The sequence below is a fragment of the Megalops cyprinoides genome, chromosome 6 (assembly GCF_013368585.1).
Source record: "Megalops cyprinoides isolate fMegCyp1 chromosome 6, fMegCyp1.pri, whole genome shotgun sequence".
Lineage (NCBI taxonomy): Eukaryota > Metazoa > Chordata > Actinopteri > Elopiformes > Megalopidae > Megalops > Megalops cyprinoides.
In genome coordinates, this window is record NC_050588.1 from 10564694 (window position 1) to 10585705 (window position 21012).

Here is a 21012-nt window from a genome sequence, read left to right on the forward strand (position 1 = left end):
GGGTCTTAGTGCTGTTAGGTCACTGGCTGCCAGCTAGCCCAGCGGTTCTTTTTACCCCAGAATGGGTTGTGGGCCCCAGCTCTGCCTTCACAGAGAGAGCAGTCTCACTCTCCCTTTCACAAAACTCACTTTCTCCTTACTTCTGAACTTCTGTGTCTGAATGTACAACATCAATCATTCCCCCCAAAATCCATTCACAGCAATAAACATAAAAGGACTAAAATATATATGTTTTTGTATATTTTCATCTTTAAACAATACTTAAAGCAAGCATGCGTTATGTATGCGAGACAAGTCTTCATAGTGTGGCAGACAAACACAGGTGGGTTTGGACGCACGGGACCCGTTGAAGGACAGCACGGTGATTCAGAACATTAAGGGCAAGGAAAATTCACAACTAAGACATAAAAAACATTCTCTGCGATGATTAGGAGTATACACTGTACTTAAAAATTTACAATACATTTCGGTCTATTAACCTATAACAGACAGCATCACTACATAGAGGCTTCCTAGGGGTGGTGCCTGGAGAACGGCAGTTCCAGCTCTAACACTGCTCTTCCGATCAGAAACGGCCAACTGTAAAACTCCCACTGCATAACTGTCTGAGCCGCTCCAGGTCCTACCGGCTACACTTTAAGAGCCAACGCCATTTGCTGGTGTTTTTTCATATTTATTGCCTTAGTATGAACCATGAGACCTGATGGTTTTGTGTATATTGGCTTTATACTCATTACATCAGTATAATCTTTTCTGAGAGCCGGCACCAGTAAAATCTGAAATGGCTCTTACTGCTATGCAAAAGGAATTTACTTGTATTCCTGGTTTGGAACTGTAGTAACCAGAAGATCATGGAAAATGAAAAGCACATATGAGGCAACTTTTTTTAGATGTACTTCAGTGGTTGCCTGGAGCAGGCTATCCCTGGGTGGAAACAAGCCTCCACTTGACTAAGTATTTTGTACATACAAAGTATTTCAGCACTTTTTCTCCCTGGTGCTTCTTAACACATTCTTTTGCTTAAACACGACTGATCAGTCTAGGATCAGTTCACTGAGAAATGCAGAGAACTGATCAAACAATTAAGATGTGCTCATCTGTATTCTTGATGGACCAGCATTTTATACAGCCTACGGAACTGTAAGGAAGAGATTACCCATGTAGATGAATCCACAGACCAACAAGGTGAAAAGTTGTCTAATTTTGGTAAATAAGCTTTGGAATGGAACATTTTGGAGAACGTACAAGGTTTGTGATCGAAGGTGCCGTTCCCAGACTGGCACCCCACCCCCAGCAACCCATGGAATGTATTTTTGGAGATGAAAGTGCAGACTTCAAAAGCAGAAAGCAAATTATCTAATCACGACCCCACCCCCCACGCTACCCCCTATCATTTGGCACCTCTTCGGGACTGTTAGCAAATAATCACCTTTGTAAGATTAAAAAAATTCAAAGAGAAGCGGGAAGATTAGTAAAAAAACAGAAATCTGGAGGAGAAGGAGAGAGGGAGGCTGAGGTTTAGCGCGTGACTGACGTTTGCTAATCGCGGTGGCTGTACACGTCAGTTTGACTGCAGGGGTGTCAGGGGTGAGGGTGTGCGCATGTACGCGGTAACTTGTCTGACAAACTGAAGGCCATTTACTTCATTTACAAAAGCGCAAGTGAAACAGATAAGATATTCAGCTCTAGGGAATTAGCTTTTTTTCCTAAAATTATCATTTCTATTAGGAAGTATCTCATAAAAAAGTACTCTCTCAGGGTAGTCCAGGCTTTCTCCCTGTCTGGAGTGTGGCATGGCATTGTGGTCCATTTGCAAAAATTAGTATCTGTGAATACAAAAAACAGGAAGTGGATTACACAACTGTATCTTGCATGATTGAAAAGTCTTTCCTTTACTTCCTATAACCCTTGTAACAATACGTTTGCTCAAATTCCACTCAATATGTGGATAAATCCTGTGTAAATACACTGTACGTTTAGTTTTTCATACACAGTCATAGAGCCTTAGTGCTGATATAAAACTGCCATACAGCTGACAGACAGTATTAGCAGACACTTTGCAATGGCTGGAGGTAAATCAGTCCTTAGTGTGAAAGTAACTGTTAAACCCTCAAAGTTCTTGTGATATGTAAGTGGCCATTTCAACACTGGTACCTGTAGTAGTTGGGCTTGAAGGGTCCATTCTTGTTCAGGCCCAGGTACTTGGCCTGCTCATCTGACAGCTCTGTCAGATGGGCATCAAAGGTGGGCAGGTGCAAGCTGGCGACGTACTCATCTGTAGCACACACGCAAACACACACACGCAAACACACGCACGCACACGCACACACACACACGCAAACACACACATTCCAGAAAAATAAACCTTATTTCTTTTCACAAAGAAAAATAAACAAAAATGCCTCCTTTCAAATCAACATCACCAACAGCCTGCCATTCTCAGTGTGAAAAATGCAATCCTATATGAAAACACTAGGTGTCACTCCTCAACAGATTATGTCAGTTTCTGCAGTCTGCAGTGGCTACATAATTATGCAACATAACAAAAGTACAGGGCTACAAAAGAACCCAAACTCTTCAGGCAATTAGATAAATCTATGAGATTTCGAACAGAGCAAGGCCTTACCCATCTTTTTGGGCAGCAGATAGACGTCCTGCTTATAGCGTCCCTCTGGCGCATTGTAGAGCTCGATAAGAGCCAGGGCCTGCAGAGACAGAGCATTATCAACCCTGTGGACTTCACTGCATATTTACAAAGGCGAGGTCACAGATTTGCTCTTTGTGGTTTTGAACAGTCGCACCAAGCCCTACTTCCTATCCCCACATCACAGTGCTTCTGCGTCAATGCCTGCACTGTCACACATTACACCGTTTATTGCATTATTACATTACATTAAACATGGGCTTCTTTGCGTTGGGAACAAATATCCATAAGTCCATTATCGCTGCAGTGCAGCCTTTGCAGATTTCCCCGTTTGTGAGGATCTCAGGAACGCATCCCCCACGCGCTTTCCCCTGTGAAAAGATATCACAGAGAACACAACCCCCAAATCCTCTTTTCTACTTCTGCTGCGCTCCCCTAAATATTCTGCAATTGTGTCCAAGAGGAAGAATTGAGTCCTAAAAAGGAAAAACTCAATCTGTAGTACTTGTGGTGCTCACAACCACATTCCTTGAGCAGTGTATTTTTTGAACAAGGAATAACAAGTGAAGCGTTTTAGATACGCGCTACGAAAATGCTGACATGGAGTGCCACATCACAAATGCACAGACATTGATACAATGTAGAGAACATACATTATAACAAAGTATTTACAGCTGTTTTGAAATGCCTCCTCACAGAATTTCACTGCCAAAGCAGTGAGAGGAGCAACTATCATCACATTTGAGAGGCCAATTTGGTAAAACCCAGAAGAATAAACTATAAGTTTAGTTGTAGCACCTCAATCTTTAACTTTGTGTATGACAGAAGTCAGCTGCTGTGTGAATTCAGATGAGGATGTGGGAACCCTGAGAAGTGCTTTAGTTACAGGAATTTACCAGACAGAGCTGGAGGCAGGGCCAACACTTACAGAGAATTCTAGAATGGAAACACCTAGAACAGAGCCAGTTAGCAGCCCACTGGTACCTCTTAACAGGGCACTTAGGAGCTCCTTCACTTTGAAGTGTAGGCTGGATTTAAACACACTCCACCAGGTGACAACAACATCTGCTCCACAGCACTGGGACCCATGCCCACCTTCCCCCCCCCGCCAACTTCACAGAGTGCTGGCATTACTGGGAGAAAGCTCATCAGGCCCTTTTCTCACTTCCTCCTTTCTATAACTGTAGCCTGTACTACCCTTCAATTTTTACTGGTTTAGCGGATCCATTGATCCGTCCTACATTACATTGTATTACTGTCACTTAGCAGACAATTTCATCCATTTATACAGCTGGATTTCTTCTGAGGCAATTATGAATTATGTACCTTGTCCAAGGGTACAACAGCAATGCCCCAGCAGGGAATCAAACCATCCTTTTGATTATAAGCCCTGCTCCTTACTACTACACCACACTGCCATCCTGACACATTTCCTGTTCATAGCACAGGGCATTTACCAACACACTGTGCTCCTGTCGTGTCCTGTGAGTGACCCGTGCTTGGGCCAGGACCGGGACCAAATCGGTGGCCAAAAGGACGCGTCCAGGCACACAGGAAAGATTCTCATTCTGGCTATTTCCGGTGTGTTCCGTCTGCCGGTTATCCCAACGAGACATGCTGGTTTCTGACAAGCCCTCAATATCGGTTTCCCCAGGCGTTTTTATTATTAGAATCTCTGCTGTTTCCAGGTCAAGGACATCCCCCTTATCAGCCAACGGAACGGCTGCGACCAGGAAAGAAGGGAAGGGGCCTGGTGCCATCAGATGGCCTTCTATTCGTCAGGAGCAAACGGAGGGGGCGTGGCCAACTCACCTGTGTTGTGGCTGTGATTGACAGGACGAACGTGGGCACGGTGGAGCAACTCAGGTTCAGAAGACGACCCTGTGGGAGAGAAACTGTCATGGCGACATACTGTACACCAATGCAACGTGAATGCAGCCTCTGTTATGCACAGCACTTACACCCTGGGGAATGTGTCCATCTTTCTACTACTTAAACCTTGGTTGCTCAAGGTGTGTACGCGTGGAAGCTTTCAGAGATTTCTTTAACAGCCATTCCCATGTCTTTAATACTGTGTTTGTGCACTATTTTTAATCAACTGTTTTTAATAGAACTAATTTTGATTACAGCTAAAACTATACCAATGAGTTAATTTAATATTTACTAAAAAAAAGCACACAATCACATTATAACTGAAACCCTCTGCAAGAGACCACCACGTTGTGCTGTTTCAAACATGACCCTTAATTAGACAGTTGTTTCAATTCCCAAAATAAAATGTGCTGGGCCATGTAGAATGTAGGTACATGTTTAGGCAATGTGTGGTTGCACTCTTCTCTCTTGTGAGCACTCTTCTCTCTTGTAAGAGATTTTAAGGGGGGGCTTTCATACCTCTGCCAGCAGGACCACCCTCTTGCCATCCGGCCAGATGACGTGGTCAACCTGCGAGCGCACCCTCTCCCAGGTGAGCTCTGGGGTCCGCAGACTGGCCTGGAGGGAGGGGTCAGGGAGGTCAGGAGGATAAGAGCAGAATGATGACATACAGACAGCATGCATGCATGTATGAAAAGAGAGGTACACTCACAAACTGACACACCTCCATACAAAAGAGCATGCATACACACACTGAGGCACCTGTCTTACACACACACACACACACACACACACACACACACATACACACACACACACACACACACACACACACACACACACACACACATACACACACACATATACACACACATATACACACACACCCCAGATGCTCACATTCAATGAGGGCTGTCACAGACACATGCCTCTTAAGATCTCTCAATCACAGAGACACTTCAAACACACACACACATGCACACACACACCACTCTTTAGAGGCCACATCTCACAGACTCAGCGCTTCGTACATCACACTAAAGGTGGTCTATTTGAGGACATCTACAAGGGAAACATCCCCTCACCACATCGATCTCGGTGTTGGAGTGGCCCATGTTACACACGATGCAGCCGTTCTTCATCCGGTCCAGCTGGTCCCTGGTCACCACGTTTTTATTCCCTGTGGGCCAACGGCAGAGAAACCTCAGTCCTCCTTTCACCCTGAGTCAAATATTTGGTCCTTTCTGAGAGTGAACTTTAAGCCGCTTACGCGTCCCCACTCGCACAGGCCCGGGAAAGGGCGGCAAAACGGTGGCATGAAAACAAACAACGCCGTGCCATTTTGAGAGTGATTAGGCGCTGCATTTAATCCAAACATTGATTCTGCCCGCTGTTTTGGCCAGGGGGGGGGCTGCAAAGCACGCATCCATTGGGATCAAACGGGCCTTTTAAGTGATTATGAAAGCCGCCGCGGTCCGCCTCTGGGAGTTGCGGGATTACCTGTGCAGGTGATGATGACGTCCACCTGGCGAATGACCTCGTTCAGCTTGACCACTCTGAAACCGTCCATGCTGTGGGAGAGCAGAGGAGGGGTTAATGACCAAACCATCAAGGAGCTTCCCTAAGAGGTAATGCTTCTGTACATGATTATTTTAAAGGGCCGCCTCTGAGGGTTGCACAGGGACCACTCAGAGGTCTGCACTGGAACCTTAAACAAACTGGGTCCCTTATTACGCTTGATTAGTCCAGGTGCAGTTTTTACAGAGATCTTGATGGAGAGAACTAAGTAACAAGCTCTCTAGAGAGGGATGCTTACCCTGAATGTGTTTAATTTACACAGTGTCTTTCATATTTATTCATATACCTGAATAAATAAGTTGTGAACAATAATACATAGTTGTGACTGCTCTGTGCAATGCTACTCAGATGACAGTATAATAAACATCATAGTGTAATACATATAAGAGCAGAAAAAGTTGTACAATATTTTTCACTTCATCCCAATTTATTCAGGTGTATAAATAAATATGGAGAGCACTACAATGTCTCAAAAATTCTTACTGAAATCTCCATTATTATATATATATATATTTTTTTTTACACAGACAGAGGCTGAGTTACTACTAAGGATTTATATTTATATTGAGTTATCACTGAATACCGACTAAACCATGACTCAATACACTTGAGCCAGCACAGGCTGAAACACACTGGAAACATGTGACTTTTGAGGATATTCAACTAGGGAGGGACCTGAACACTTTTCCCCTAAAGGAGAGGTGATACAGTCTACTTCCTGTCAGACAGGTGTTTCCTCATCGTGTGTGTCTTGCAGGGCACTTCCTCCTTCCTGTTGCTTACCAGGCCTGCAGAGCGCAGATGGGGTCGATCTCCGTGATGTAGACGATGGCACCCAGGGCCTTCAGGGCTGCGCAGCAACCTTTTCCCACCTGCGGCACCAACCACAGCAGACTCAACAAGGAGCAGGGAATGATGGGGGTTATCCTTGCACTGTGTTATTATATCAGTGTGTCATTTTTCCACATGGCTATTGGCACTGGTTATTACTGTGCTGTGTGACAGATTTCCACATGTTCGGATGTGGTCTGGCTTTTTCTCTATATACTGCTAGTCATGCAACTGTATTAGATGCTCTTTTCTGCCACTGTTTTGTGAGTCCCTCTGGATAAGACTGTCTCCCAAGTGACTGAATCATAAAGGCACAGGGAGAGGGTTTTTTCCCCTATAACGGATTTGATTTGGGTTTGACTCTTACAGGTTCAACACCAGTAAGAGTCTAGGATTAAAAGTAGTCCACCCAATAATCTGAGCTGGGACAGATAAAATCCCCTCACCTCTCCATAACCGCAAACCACCACTTGCTTTCCGCCAAACATCACGTCAGTGGTCCTCTTCAAACTAGAGGAGGGACGAGAAATGACAATCAGAGGACAGTGCCTTGACTGATGCAAACATGATAAAATTCACACATGAGCACTTCAGCAGCAAATCAATGCTATAATATAGACACAGTAACCATGTCATTAGCAGGTTGAGAAAATGAGACCAATGGTATCCCCTCTGTACAGTGTGAAATGAATCCAGTGCAGTGGAACTTAGAATTAGAAGATTACATTTAGAAGAAAATATCTAAAATGTTCATGAGGAAGTGTAAGTCTTTTCAAATGCCTTCCTTAGTACTCTGCAAATGTCCTTTGTAAGAAAAAAATGTGGACTGTTACAGAAAATAGCACAGTTACTGACACTAGCAAGACAAACAAATCCTTGTTGCTGTAGTCCTTTACTCAAAGGCTTTCTCTCTTCTTTCAAAATGTCTGTTAAACATTGATGTTTGTTAAAATAATCTGCCAACCATAAAAGGTGTAACAATCTGAAGAACTCATCTAACCAGTCTTTCTATTTGACATTGCATGTTATTTTTTTTATTACAACTCTACTTGGGTAGACTGACGGCTCTACTCTGATTAGGTGTGATCTGCATGCGTCTTGTTGGTGACGGCGGATGGTACATTTTGGCCGCAAATGAGACTCCACATTCCCTCACCCGTCCAGGATGGACTCCCTACAGCAGTAGAGGTTGTCAAACTTCTGCTTGGTGACAGAGTCGTTGACATTCATGGCTGGGACACAAAGCTTCCCGGCCTTGGACAGCTGGTACAACCTGTGAATGCACATTAGTGTAGAGTACAGAGGGAGGTCAGTTCCTTCATTCTCTCCCTGTCTAGGGCCTGAGGTGGTTGGGCGCTTGGTGCATCTCACTGTATACTTGACCTGAGGTGAAACCACCTCGTCCAGTTTTGAGCAAATGAAAGACACATTCTTAGACTCTAATGCAAACCAGTCCCTCTGAGAAATCCTCAGATGCAGATCCAATCACACCCAAACGGTTCAGTTCAAAAGTATTCTATTCACCATCTCAAATGGTTCTGCAATCTTATGATTGCTACACTGTTCATGGGTGTGAAGCAATGGCTGAAAAGCAATGAAAAGTCAAGGTGATTGACAGGTGAACAGGAAGTGAGACATGAGAACTACCTTTTGCCAGCAAGACTAATTATATTACTTTGTCTGTAGCTGCACTTATGACAATCCAACAAAGGGTCACTGTAAATAACAGCTGAACAGAAACCAGGAGCAAAAGACTGAATGTAGTGGTCTGTATAGCTGATTGCTATTTATGTAAACAATCAGTAACTTACTGTCTACTCTGAACAATACTGTATGAAACGTGATAGCTGTAAGGCCTCGGGGGCTCAAATCCACTCCTCCGAATCTGTCTGTGATCCCAGGCACACCCACTGGACTGTAGCTATGTTGCTGTAAGACCTCACTGCTTAATTGCACACCTATGGATTCTCTGCACACTGTAGCCATAGACTCGCTGCCAACACCATATTAGGTTCTCTCATTTTGGTCTTATTTTCTGTCCAAAAAATCACCTGTGCACCCCTGTGACGCTCTCCTCCACGATGCCCCGGATCTTCTTGAAGACGTTGGGATACTTCTTGTACACCCAGTGGGTCAGGTCCCCGCCGTCGTCAAGGATCTGGTGAGAACAGAGCAACCGTAACCCAAGTCAAACTCTACAAGAGACACGTGGTGCAGCGGCATCTTTACAATGCAATGACACCAGGGTTAAAGCTGGGGTATAAAGAGCAGTGCGTCACGTAAACATCCTTGACAGTTTTATTTCAAACTTGTAAATTGTGATTCATCTTGCGAATTATATACAGTAGAATCAGCCCATTATCACATTAGTCAGTGATTCAGTGGTTGAATTTCCCTGTTGATATATCAAACCTTGGTCTAGGTTGTAAGCCATTACAAAAATGGATGAACATGGTTTCGTAACAATGGTCAGCACTGAAATGGCTATAGAGACCAGTGGTGGAGTTGGGAATTTGGACAAAGGATTGCTCAAATGATCAAAAAGACAGTATGATGACAACTGCAGCCACGGACACACGCAACTCCAGCATCAGTGTATGGATTGCAGACATTGTGTTATGAGGGTATGAGAGAGGGAGAGAGAGTGTGAATCGTACCATGTTGGGCTGCCAGCCCTCCATGTTGACACAGCGGTCGATGCACCACCAGAAGTCGTCCTCTGACTCCCCCTTCCAGGCGAAAACGGACACCCCTGTGGGACCGCCATCACACACCCTGTTACCCAGAATCCTGCAGTACATCCATCCACCTCCACTAGACACATGCACCGATAAATGTTTCTATTCAACATAATAAATATGACCTTTTTGGTATTTCATTTCCACTATCGGGGCGTTTTCATATTTCTGTTATTTTTCTGTGTAATCATTCTCAATATCCTATTTACAAAGCTGGATCTTTACCAGAGCAACTGAAGTCAAGTACTGGATGTACAGCTGTGGCTCTGAACATGACCTTTTGTCATTGTGGTCATAGAATCATACAAAAGCTCCACATGGTAGTTACTGTTGTCATTTATTGTTGCCTAGTAAAGTAATAGTCAGTGCCAGGCAGTTTGCCACAAGCGCAGGGAACGAGGAACAATCTTTGAAACAGCTGGTCACGAATGAAACCAGACAAGCAAAATACCACCTCAAACACTAGCAAGTTTCTGCCTTCAGCCTTCAGAAATAAGGAAGAGATCATCCTAAGATTACAACTGCATGGAAAAATCTTATTAAGCCCTCTAAGACTTCATCCTTAATCTATGAAGATGTCACATTACACCGGCCTCATTTGTGGAGATACCACCGTTCTACAAAAGACCGCTCACGGTCGAACACAATGTACTCCATTTCCATTTAATCTGCGCTAAAGCCGTATTAATATCATGACCAGCGGCTTAGGACCAGGCATCTGGGCTCGTGCAACTGTCCAAACAAATCACGCCGGGCCGAACAAACCCTCCTCTGTGCCTTCAGGTATTACAGTTACGCAACCAAACGCTTCAGTTTCAAGACAAGGCAGGGTGAGGAATGCTCCTCTCTATATCTCCGGTGAAGGGGGAACATGGCTTCTCTGCTGTTTGAAGTTTGAGGAGTTTAGGAGGGTTTAGGAGGCATTGCATTAGGCTTCTGGGACAGTTTCTCCTCAGACTGGTGAAAAGACTGATGCACTTGCCTCCAACTGATGCAACATGCCTCCCCCCCGCCCCCCACCCACTTCATCAACCTTAATATCAGCGCCCCTAAAACATTTTTATTGGAAACTGATGCAGAGAAAGATCAGCCTTCGGAAACTGTGCATGGGAAATTGGGCTTATGTAAAGGCGCCCATTATCAAAATGACTGCCCTCGGTTTTGTGACAAGAATGACAGAGAGTGCTTTTAGAGGCTCTGTCTGCGCACGCCAGCCCTGTTCTGTCACGCGCCGCCAAAGCCAGAGCGGACAGCTCTTATTACATTAGCGCAGCGCTGCAGAGACACCGCAGCGCACAAGGCCCTCACGGGCACTCTCTCTCTCTCTCCAGGCCTCTCCAAGGCTCCTTTTCAGAACAGCGCTGTAAACGCACGGGTGATAAACGGGCCCCACAGGATCCAATCAGTGTAGAAGACGCGACAGGGACGGCGGTGATCGCACCACTCCGCGATTTCACGCTACCCGTCGACTCGCGCCACCGGACAAACTGCACTCCAGCAAGGCCTGGTCAGAACCAGCAGTAAGGCTGGTTGGCTGGTGAGGCTCTGTCAAAATCCTGCTACATTCTGATAAATTTGTATTTTATTATTTTATATGAATCTGGCAATTATATAGTAAGCTGTGGCAAATTATACTAGAATAAGTTAAATCAGATTTTATTTTTTGTAAAAAAAAAAAAATTAAGAAGGCAGAAAAACAGGGCTATGCTAATTCATTAGGGGTTTTTCATACAATATGTTTCAAATCCAATGATTCCAAACAGGCTGTGGACAGCAAAGAGTTAACTGCTCAGGAAACACACAGTCTGTCTCTGGAAAACGCCGATGGAGCGTGTTCAACTTTGTGATGTAATTTACTGAAATCTCAGCCAAACCGGCATTTTGGGGGCCTGACAATAAGCAGAATTTTTAATGGACACTTTGACATTTTAAAAAGCACACAACGAATTCAAGAGGAAAGACAGTGCAGCACCATTCAACAGGCTTTCATAAAACATTGCAAATAACGTTCAAACCACTGACACAGACCCACTGGCTGTTAAACTGTTGAGCTTTTTCTCCATCAGATTGGAAACAACAGGGCTTTTGGCGATTGGTCCCTTACCTGCCTCAGACAGGGCGGCAGCCACCTCGTTCTGGGTGGAGTAGATATTACAGGCCGTCCAGCGACACTGAGCGCCAAGAGCTACCAGCGTCTCGATCAGGACCTGCAGACAGACAGATGGACGATCAGACCGAGACACAGATGGACAGACGTAGGCTTCTGTCCAATCCGACCAGAATGCGTTCTGTCCTTCATTTGCGTAAGGACGTCGACCGAGTGTCCCTGTTTTTCTTCTCATTTCATGTTCAACATTTTTTACTACTTTGTGCAAAAGAACTTGCGATGTGTAACAAACTGTAGAGTAATGTTTACTTAAATTCTTTACTCAGGGCAAACCACACTGAGGTTCCACAGAATGGATAAACAATGTCGAAAGAGCGGCTGATATGGACTCAATATTCAGTGTTTTCACACAATCAGACATCAGCTGCATCCACACATTCAAAGCATTTAAAAAGAAAGTGCAGCAAATGATGAAAACTGACCCTAAAATTAACCCATGCCGCTAACAGCACACACTGACGGCGTGTTCTGAGCACAAAACGGAAACTGAAAGGTGCACCAGCCGCAGATAGATGTATATTTTCTCGATGCAGAATGGCAGCGGAACAGCAGAATGGAGCTGAGAGGCGTTCCGCGGCGGACTTACAGCAGTCTGGGCTGTGATGTGAGTGCAGCCCACGATCTTGGCCCCGGCTAATGGCTTCTCCCCCTGGGCTCTCTTCCTGAGGGAGATCAGCGCGGACATATCTGTGGGAGGGAGACTTGACTTTTAAGAGCTCTTCACTGGATGGCTATCGCAAAGAGTGTTAATGAACAGGGAGGAGAAACAAACAAAAAAAAAAAAACTGAAAACAAGATATCCAAATAATAATGAAAAACAAACACACACTTACATACACCCAACAAAAGCAAAATCAGCACAGTCAAACATAATGGCCCCTTTCACTTCAGCATGCTTCCATTGGTGAAACAAAGATCCAAAAAGCCCCATCAGACTTGCACTTTTCCCAAGAGAGTGAGGGAGAGAGATGGAGAGAAAGCAGTAAAACCCAAAGGAGTCTAGTCCCTTCAGTCAACCGGTCCTGAGGCTTACTAACCAAATAACCTTTACTAACTCAGTATAGCACACCAGGCTGAGAGCAGCTCTGCTAACAAAACACTAATGCAAATAAACCAATTTATTAAACAAACCACAAACTCCTGTTTGGAATACCGGGACAGAGAAGCTAAAATACAAAGCAAACTTGAGTGTCACTGGGCCCTGACAAATGACCACTCACTCAGATACTGTTGTCAGAGATACAAAGCAGAGCCAGATCCTGGCCAAGCGCAGGCTCAGTGACCACAACCTCTCCACAGGGAACGGCCATTATGGAAATTTACAGTTGCCAGAAGAACAACGGCCATGGGGTCACTTTTTAGATGGCTGTGCTGGTGACAGAACTCCTCTTTCTCCTACAATGTGACAAACCCCCCCAAACCAAGGCATCATCATTTTACCAAATTTAAGTTATCCGTCCCCCAATTCAAAGAAATGCCTGAGAAAGAAAAATTGCTTCTCTCACGAGGGGAGACTCACACATACTTGCTCACAGCATAGTATGTGGCAGCATTCCAAAGCCGGAGGGACAGTTAATGGACAACTGGAGCTGAAAATAGGGCATCAAATTGTCCTTATAAGAGTTTAGTTGCCATTACTGTTGCCAAAGTCATTAATATTATTACTACTGTTGTTCGTACCATTGCTGTGACTTAATTATTATTGCTTGCTTTTCTCAGTAGTCATTGTGCTGTTTTCATGGTTTAGCAACTCTGTAAGACACTGTATTCGGCTGTAGTCAGACGCCTAACTGTAGTGAGGGGTGAAAACTAGAGCAGAGCTGTTCAAGTCAGCTGTGTGCAGACCTTCACCCCAGCCAGGCGCTTAACCTGACTGGCCCTGATTCAGCCAATCAGGGCATTGATAGAGACAATTTAGTTTCTCCCTTCCACAAACCTGAGACTGTTAGCGATTTAAAAAGAGAGCAAGAAAACCTGCTGAACTGTGACCCTCCGGGACCTGAACTGAGCAGCCCTGAACCAGAGGTAATACCAAACCCAAAGAAAACAAGCAAGCAGGAAATTACACTCCCCAAAGCAATAGCAGGTGGATGAGGGAGTTTTGGGAGGGGAGGGGGTGGGTAGAGGAGAGTAAAAAACAAGCACTGGGCAAAGTAAGCTTATGGCTTGTTGATACAGGATGGCATAACAGAGATGGGCTGCTTCCTATCCTCAGTATTAACTGCTGCTGTGTTACATTCTCCAAGCACAGAAGACCACGGAACACTCACCGCCCACTCACAGCACTGAGGACACTCGCTTAGCTTAGCTTGCCCCACTGAGCACACTCCATGAGCCTATGAGCATTTACAGCACTGACTACCTCCCTCTCAGCTTCCCACTCACCCTGTCTATCAACCGCATTACACCCACTTGTGCTGGGAACTTGGCAAGGGACCAAATTTTCGCAACTGTGTTGAAGTCAGGGAACATTTAGGCGGAACACATCCAGGAAGTGGGCTGAAAATAACCTCGGCTGACTCCTCGCATCGAATCTGTCAAGCGGGGTGGGAGTCTTGTAATTTAGGCTATCGGGGATGCGGCGATTAGGTCTGACGCGGTTCTTGCGGTGGGTTCAGTGGCGGGGTGGCATCAGAATGCCGTGTGTTCGGTGTCAACATCACGCCGTGTTCCGCAACACCTTATCTCCCCGATTAGAGACGGGACTTTTGTTTTGGCCCAACCGGGGCTGGCACCGGTCAAGGTCAAAGGATGTGTGTCATATCTCCTGCGGCAGGTCGCCACGGGCACAGTGTAGCAAAGGTAGCAAAGGCCTCAACGTGAGGAGCCCAAACGTGTTACAGGGCTAACGCTGTACCGTAGCAGCTTCACGACCCTGTGCGGTGCCTGGATGTACAATTCATTTTTAAAAAACTGTACAAATACACTGCCATTCGTCAAGGCCCGATGTCAAGGCCAACATCAAATACCGGCCGGCGCCTGCTGCAAAAAAAGTTTCTGTCACGTATCAACTAAACCCTCGAGAATGCAAAGAAGAATATCCTAAAAAAGCATGAGCTGGGGAGTAGCTGCCATCTACAATCATAAACCACACAGGCTGCCAAGGCAGTGAAATGAGCCAGCGTTCGTTAGGCTGCACATTATGGCGGAGGCCATTAGGCAGGAGTCTGCCCCTTTGTCCTGCACCACAGGAGAACAGCGGCGAACCCCGGAACCCCTGCGCAGGTATTAGCTGGCAGGACCTGGGCAGGGCATCGCTGCGCCCCGCAGCTGATGTGACTCATTTGAACATTTAGCACTGATTAGTGCGAGCCAGCCCGCATCGGTGAGAGCGTGTGAATTAGATGCCGTGCTAATTTATGGCCTTCGAAACCGACGCAGAGGGCTGTCTTGCTGCAGAAGGATCAGATGGCCTGTGCGAACCTGCATCAGCGCACGCCGCGGCCCACACCCGCCAAGGGACACCTGGGGTGGTTTCCCAAAACAAAACAAAAGCAATCATTAGTATCCACTAAAATTCATATCTGAGTGTGTAGCTAACTGGAGTTTGAAAGGAAAACGTTTATGTAAAAAAAACACGCTCCGTGGAGTACATTTTTCATACAGAGATATTTTACTTGGACCTAGCAAGCGCACAGATAAATGGCCCTCACAGATCCTTTATAAATCCTTGGTGCATCCAAACAGCTTCCCTTGGGTATTCCATTCTGAAACAATCCGCTAGGTGCCCTTTATCGAGCAGTTTCCTTATTTACGCCTTTCTTTCTCTCCACAGATGCATATCTGTCAGTGTCAAACTGAGCGCAATTACACTTTGGAGAGTACGGCAGGTGGAGAACGGGCTTCTGGGGACCTGTGGGATTTATGTGTTTGCGTCTGCATTGCAGGTCTGATGAAACGCACCCCTCTGGCACTGTAGCCTTCCAGCAATCTGCTCTACTGAGCAACAAGACAGCGTTTTTCTGTATGTGTTTCTGTCGCTCTATCTCCACATGTCCCAGATTAGGCTCCATTACTCCGGCACAGGAGTACAGGGCCGGCTGCTGGGCTCCTGAGGGTTCTGGGGGGAGGACTGGAGCTGTTGCAGAGGGTATGACCCAATGACCTCCGGAGAAGGTCAGTGAAACATTACACACACATATAAACAGGCATGCACTCACCCGCACGCATTCATGCACACAAACACACACACACACACACACACACACACACACACACACACACACACACACACGGCACACAGGATTCAAAGAGGCAAACAAAACACCAAACAATCTACACCTTTAGTTGGAAAGGCACTGCTGTGCCCACTACAGTTTCAGTTTTGAAACAATGTGTCATTTCAACCCTGGGGATGTGCCATGAAGCTGTGCAGTGGTCTCAAACCGCTGACCCTCGGAGTAGCTCGGAGAGAGCTAACCCACACACACACACACACACACACACGCACACCCTTACACGCCCTTATTCAACCCACCACCACGCACCTTGCTCAGCGATCTCGATCTCACGGCGGCCGAACTCTGCCTGCTTGATGTTCTTCACGCAGAAATCACTGGTGCCCTTGGAGTTGACCTGGGTCTTGTCCCTGGGGGAGGTCTCATCATCCGAGCTGTCAGTGTAGGAGGCAGCTGTAGGGGGTGTGTGTAGGTGGGGAAGCGTTATCATTCAGATTCAGTTTAAACACAGCCACACTTCATACTTCCAGCACTAAGAGCCATTTCGTGTTTTTTTTGTTGTTTGCCTGTATCGCTGCGTTGCAAGTGTCCTTATGCAAGGTTACTTGTAATGCTGTAAACTGTGCATCCTACACAACGCCCACTCTGCCGCACCGCTGCCCTCTAGATGATGGTGGAACAAACAGCCCTCTCTCAAGTACATGAAATGATAGCGTTGTCAAGTTGTGTAGGGTGGAGTAAAGTGTGACTTTATCATAAGCCAGCTAGCTTGTCCTACGCGAGCAATAGACTCAACAACCAGAAATTCATCTTAAAGCTCCAAAACAGTATCAGATGTTACATGTTAGTTAAACATACAGTGAAATCAGTCAATGGAAAAAAGTGTCAGTGTGGAGGCAGTGTTGGAGGGAAATATTGAGGGGTCACAGACTATCCAGGTCACTTTAGTCACTTTCACACAAAAAGCCCAGCAATGCCCTTGACTCCTGCTGACACCAGCACACTATGAGTCTTTTAACAGGGAAATAACATGGAAACCCATGAGTGAAATGAGTGAACAGCTGGAAGTCAGAAACATGCAAAATCTGTGTCTGAATTATGGGGGTAGGGGTGATAGGGTTTACATACCTGAGCTATAGCTGTCTGTGGAGGACTGGGAGATGGAGCGGGACAGGGACCGGCGCCCCGCCTTGGTGGGGAACCTGCTGAACTCCTGCTTGTCCTCCACAAACTGGATTTGCTGTGGACAGATGAGGGACACACTCATGATGAGACAAGAGTGACACACCCACAACGAGACCAGAGTGACACGCCCACAGTGAGACCAAAAGGGAGGACATGTTTTCAGCTGTAAGTGATTGACAGATCAAACGACCCAAAATAGTCGTGTGCACAAGCAAAATCACTGGGACCAAAATGAACAGCTTTCACAAAATAGTCACATGAAACATACTCTGAATGTTTAATTCATGTAAACGGCTCAGTAGCTCTGGACTGCAGACTACACTGCATTCACCCTGCAGCAGAAAACAGCTGATGTTTTATTGTCTTAATATCTTCTGTTTGTTAAGCACCACTATGTTATGAAAGTGTTGCACTGTGGATGCTTCCCCAGGCATGCTGCACACTGCCTTCACTGGAGTATGGGGGAATCGTGCTAAGGAAAGAGTGTCCTCTTTCTCTTTTCATTTTATTTTTTCAACGGACCGAAAATAGAATGTGTATTTACCAAAAAGACAGCTGTTCTTTGAACGGGGAAAAAAACTTGCCCTCAACTGTAAGGTCAACGGCGCCTATGAGAACAACAACAGCATGGATTATTGCGCTCACTGTAGACGGCTACCCAATTCAAAAAGGATTTTAGGATTTCAGACACATTATATGTTACAAGTTGTTTAAAAAAAGAAGGGAGCGGGAATCACAATTACTCCTTCATCCCTCCGCGGGGAGGTCTCATCTCATCTACCGGGGGGCTGAAGGCTGTGGCTTTCCTCTCTTAGGGAGCAGCGTCTTGGAAGTCTATTTCTGGCTCTCCGGTTCAGTGCCCTGTGGGAAGGCGCGCTTTTCTGTCCAAACTGCTTACTCAAACGCCTCATACATTCCCTCCTATTCGCATTCAACTCGGGAGAGGAGAGGCTCCGGGTTCGCTCCGCTCGTTTTGCGCTTAAACCCGCGCGTCCGCACGTGAAATATGGAGGCAGTTTGCTGTCTTCTATTTTTAATACCCTCTCTTTCTCCTGCCATGAATTATTGAAGCTCTTCGGTTGGTTCTCGCTGATGTTCAGAATAAGCCTGCTTGTACGAAATGTATGCTGTTCTCAGGCCCTGAAAGCGAGATCGCATAGAATCCAGGATTTCCTAGATACAAGATTTATTATTCATCTCTTCATCAAGCGCCAAAATATAGAACACCGGCAATATTAATCAGGATGTGAGATATGAATAGCCTCGTTAATTAAGAGCACAAATGAGTCAGCTGAATTTGAAATATATACATGTACTGTACAGTCTGAACTAGAATATGAAGCAAGGCAAGAGACTATCAAGTCAATGTGCCCCACACTTCTTTCCCGGCAGTCACTCTGAGGTTTTGAAAGTAAAAGGACGAACAGAAGGGTTTAAATGAGATCAATTAAAGGGCACGGGCTAAGGCAGCGCTATGGCACTGCTGCAGGTCTGAGCAAAGCACCTGGATTAGTGCACGCTAAACCAGAGAGAGAGAGAGAGAGAGAGAGAGAGAAACAACAGGAAGACTCTTCTAATCCATGGCAGGAAACATTCCATTAACCAGATCGGAAACTAGTAGCAGCCAGACAACTTCCCTTCAACCTGATAATTGTCCTGAATCCATTTTTGACTGGTCTGCACGATTATCAAGGTCTCCGCCCATCCACAGCTCATTCCTTTTCACTTCATTGGGTCTGACGTTTCAGAACTACGGTGCCGTTGAGCAAATAACTGATGTTAATTGCAAAATGGATATTGGCTTACATTAAATCTTTTCGATTATATCAGAGGTGGCTTTTAACATAAAACCAGCTGTTTTCCGCATCTACTGTTTGTAGCTTGCCAGCTGTCACTACTGGAGGGGTTATTATCATTTCTGTGTGAAACGAGATTTCAGCAAGGAACACACATGGCATAAATTGCCTCAACAATCTGGGCTATTATTCATAAACTGTGAGTTGTTTTCCTTAAACTTTCAGTAACCTCCTCCAACGCCAGCAAAGAGGGACCTCAAATGAACTAATGAATGAGAAAGCCTGGGAGCCAGGACATAGTAGAGCTGTTGTTGTGGGTATTAGCGTTTTGCCAAACAGCCGCTTATGTTCGCATCCCTAAAAATATTAACCGTCCCCTGTAAGCCGATTAGCTCCTGGAGATCTTACGCAACTCTACCCCACAGCACCACGGGCCCAGACGTCTGTCGCACGGCAACCTGAAAACACTCTGCCCTGCCCAGTTGAAGACCTTATTGCAGAGGTGTGTGGGACGGTCCAGCCAATCATTAAAGCCATTTGTATGGAGATGAACCTGTTAAATTCAACATGGGGGACCATGGGAAGGACTGACATAACGTGGTGACGTGTTAGTTAAAAGTTAAAAACCATGAGTTTTTATTTGTTAAGAGCCAAACAAAGACTTACTGTGTAAGTGCTACCTTTAGCTCAGTACATTAAAGGACTTGATTTCAATCCTGGCCAGCGCTTGGTTAGATACTTTTAATCCCGATTTTTAAAAGTCCTGATTAATGCTGACTTTCACTAATGGTTGCTCACAAATTGGGCGCCGAACTTCAGTCACGTCCCATGCACGGTATGAGTGTCTCTGTTAGACACTACTTTGTTAGAACCACAAAGCAAATCCTTGTCCTCCAAAGTGTAACCATTTATGTTGTCTTTAATAACACAACCTCTCAATAAAACCTTCAGTTGTTTTGCATTGACGTGGTAGATTGAGGGGATGATTTTGACTTCAGTTCAATATGAGAAGGTTTTCATCTGTGAGAATACCTCATACATCCGTCACTGTCGGGTAAAGGCCTCCTTCTCTCTGAGCTGCTCTGATGGGGTCATAGTGCAAGATTGAACCGGAATTCACAGCAGCCAATGCTTCCACACTGATACCAAGTACCTCACTTTCTGACCGGAAACAAACCACCACCATACTGAGATGTGGTGCAGTGCAAGGTGGGTGCATACCAAAGAATAAATCCATTTCCTCGCCCTGCATTGTTGAGGCAAACATTCCATCCGCAGAACTGCTTCATTCAAACAGGAAAGAATGCCGTGTGTACAGTCCCATTTATATGAATACTCTCTACACAAACCATGGCCTTCATGTGAACATGAAACCCAGCACTCAGTTCTAACGGTCTGGCAGGGGAAATACAAAAGTTTCTGTGGTCCATTTAAACCTCCAACAATGGTGATAGCTTTTCATATATATGATTCACCTGTTTTCATTCAACCTGGACACTGCTGAGCTCAGGGCAAGCCTAAACTCTATCTGTGCTGTCCTTGATTTTGATCCTCTAGTTTAAAAAAGCGTAACAGCTTTTCATTTCCAGCACTGCTTTACGAAAATGTTTTGCACGCCTCTGTTTACAGACACTTTGCATTAGCTGTGCCTCCATAGGATCCAAGCACGTACGAGGTCTTACAACCCTTAGACCCATTTACTATATGTCATAATCAGCATGTGCTATGGCTATTTCACTAGGCACATGCGCCATTTTCATAAAGGTCAGAGAGTGCCTGTACAGAATAATAATATTCTGAATGAGGGTATATCCGGCAGTGTCATACTTGTGAGTTGTGTATGAAGTGAGGGATGGATTTGGAGTTCCTGTGTAAGGGACTTGGACTCCCATCATTTTCATTTCCTTGCTCTCCACAAGCCTGGCCTGGAGCACTGCGGGCCCCCGAAGTTTAGACAGTGGGGCTGTGAACGACTTAAATGTGTTTACTGGAAAACAGCTGCAGCGGGGGCCAGACAGCTGAC

General features: G+C 45.5%; 1 protein-coding gene across 2 annotated transcripts in view; it reads right to left on the bottom strand.

Moving 5' to 3' along the window:
• Positions 1-681: 681 nt before the first annotated feature.
• The window catches only part of LOC118779088 (S-adenosylhomocysteine hydrolase-like protein 1), a 39629-nt gene continuing 19298 nt past the window's right edge, over positions 682-21012 (bottom strand). For both annotated transcript variants that reach the window (XM_036530972.1, XM_036530973.1), the window contains exons 2-17: positions 17137-17248; positions 16318-16461; positions 12417-12517; positions 11768-11870; positions 9583-9677; positions 8977-9083; positions 8082-8198; positions 7372-7435; positions 6878-6966; positions 6017-6087; positions 5602-5696; positions 5036-5134; positions 4457-4525; positions 2627-2705; positions 2155-2275; positions 682-1826 (exon numbers count right to left, since the gene is read on the bottom strand). In XM_036530972.1, the coding sequence (XP_036386865.1) occupies positions 1820-1826; positions 2155-2275; positions 2627-2705; positions 4457-4525; positions 5036-5134; positions 5602-5696; positions 6017-6087; positions 6878-6966; positions 7372-7435; positions 8082-8198; positions 8977-9083; positions 9583-9677; positions 11768-11870; positions 12417-12517; positions 16318-16461; positions 17137-17248 (1473 nt within the window). In that variant the 3' untranslated portion in view covers positions 682-1819. The remainder of the gene's footprint in view (positions 1827-2154; positions 2276-2626; positions 2706-4456; positions 4526-5035; positions 5135-5601; positions 5697-6016; positions 6088-6877; positions 6967-7371; positions 7436-8081; positions 8199-8976; positions 9084-9582; positions 9678-11767; positions 11871-12416; positions 12518-16317; positions 16462-17136; positions 17249-21012) is intronic.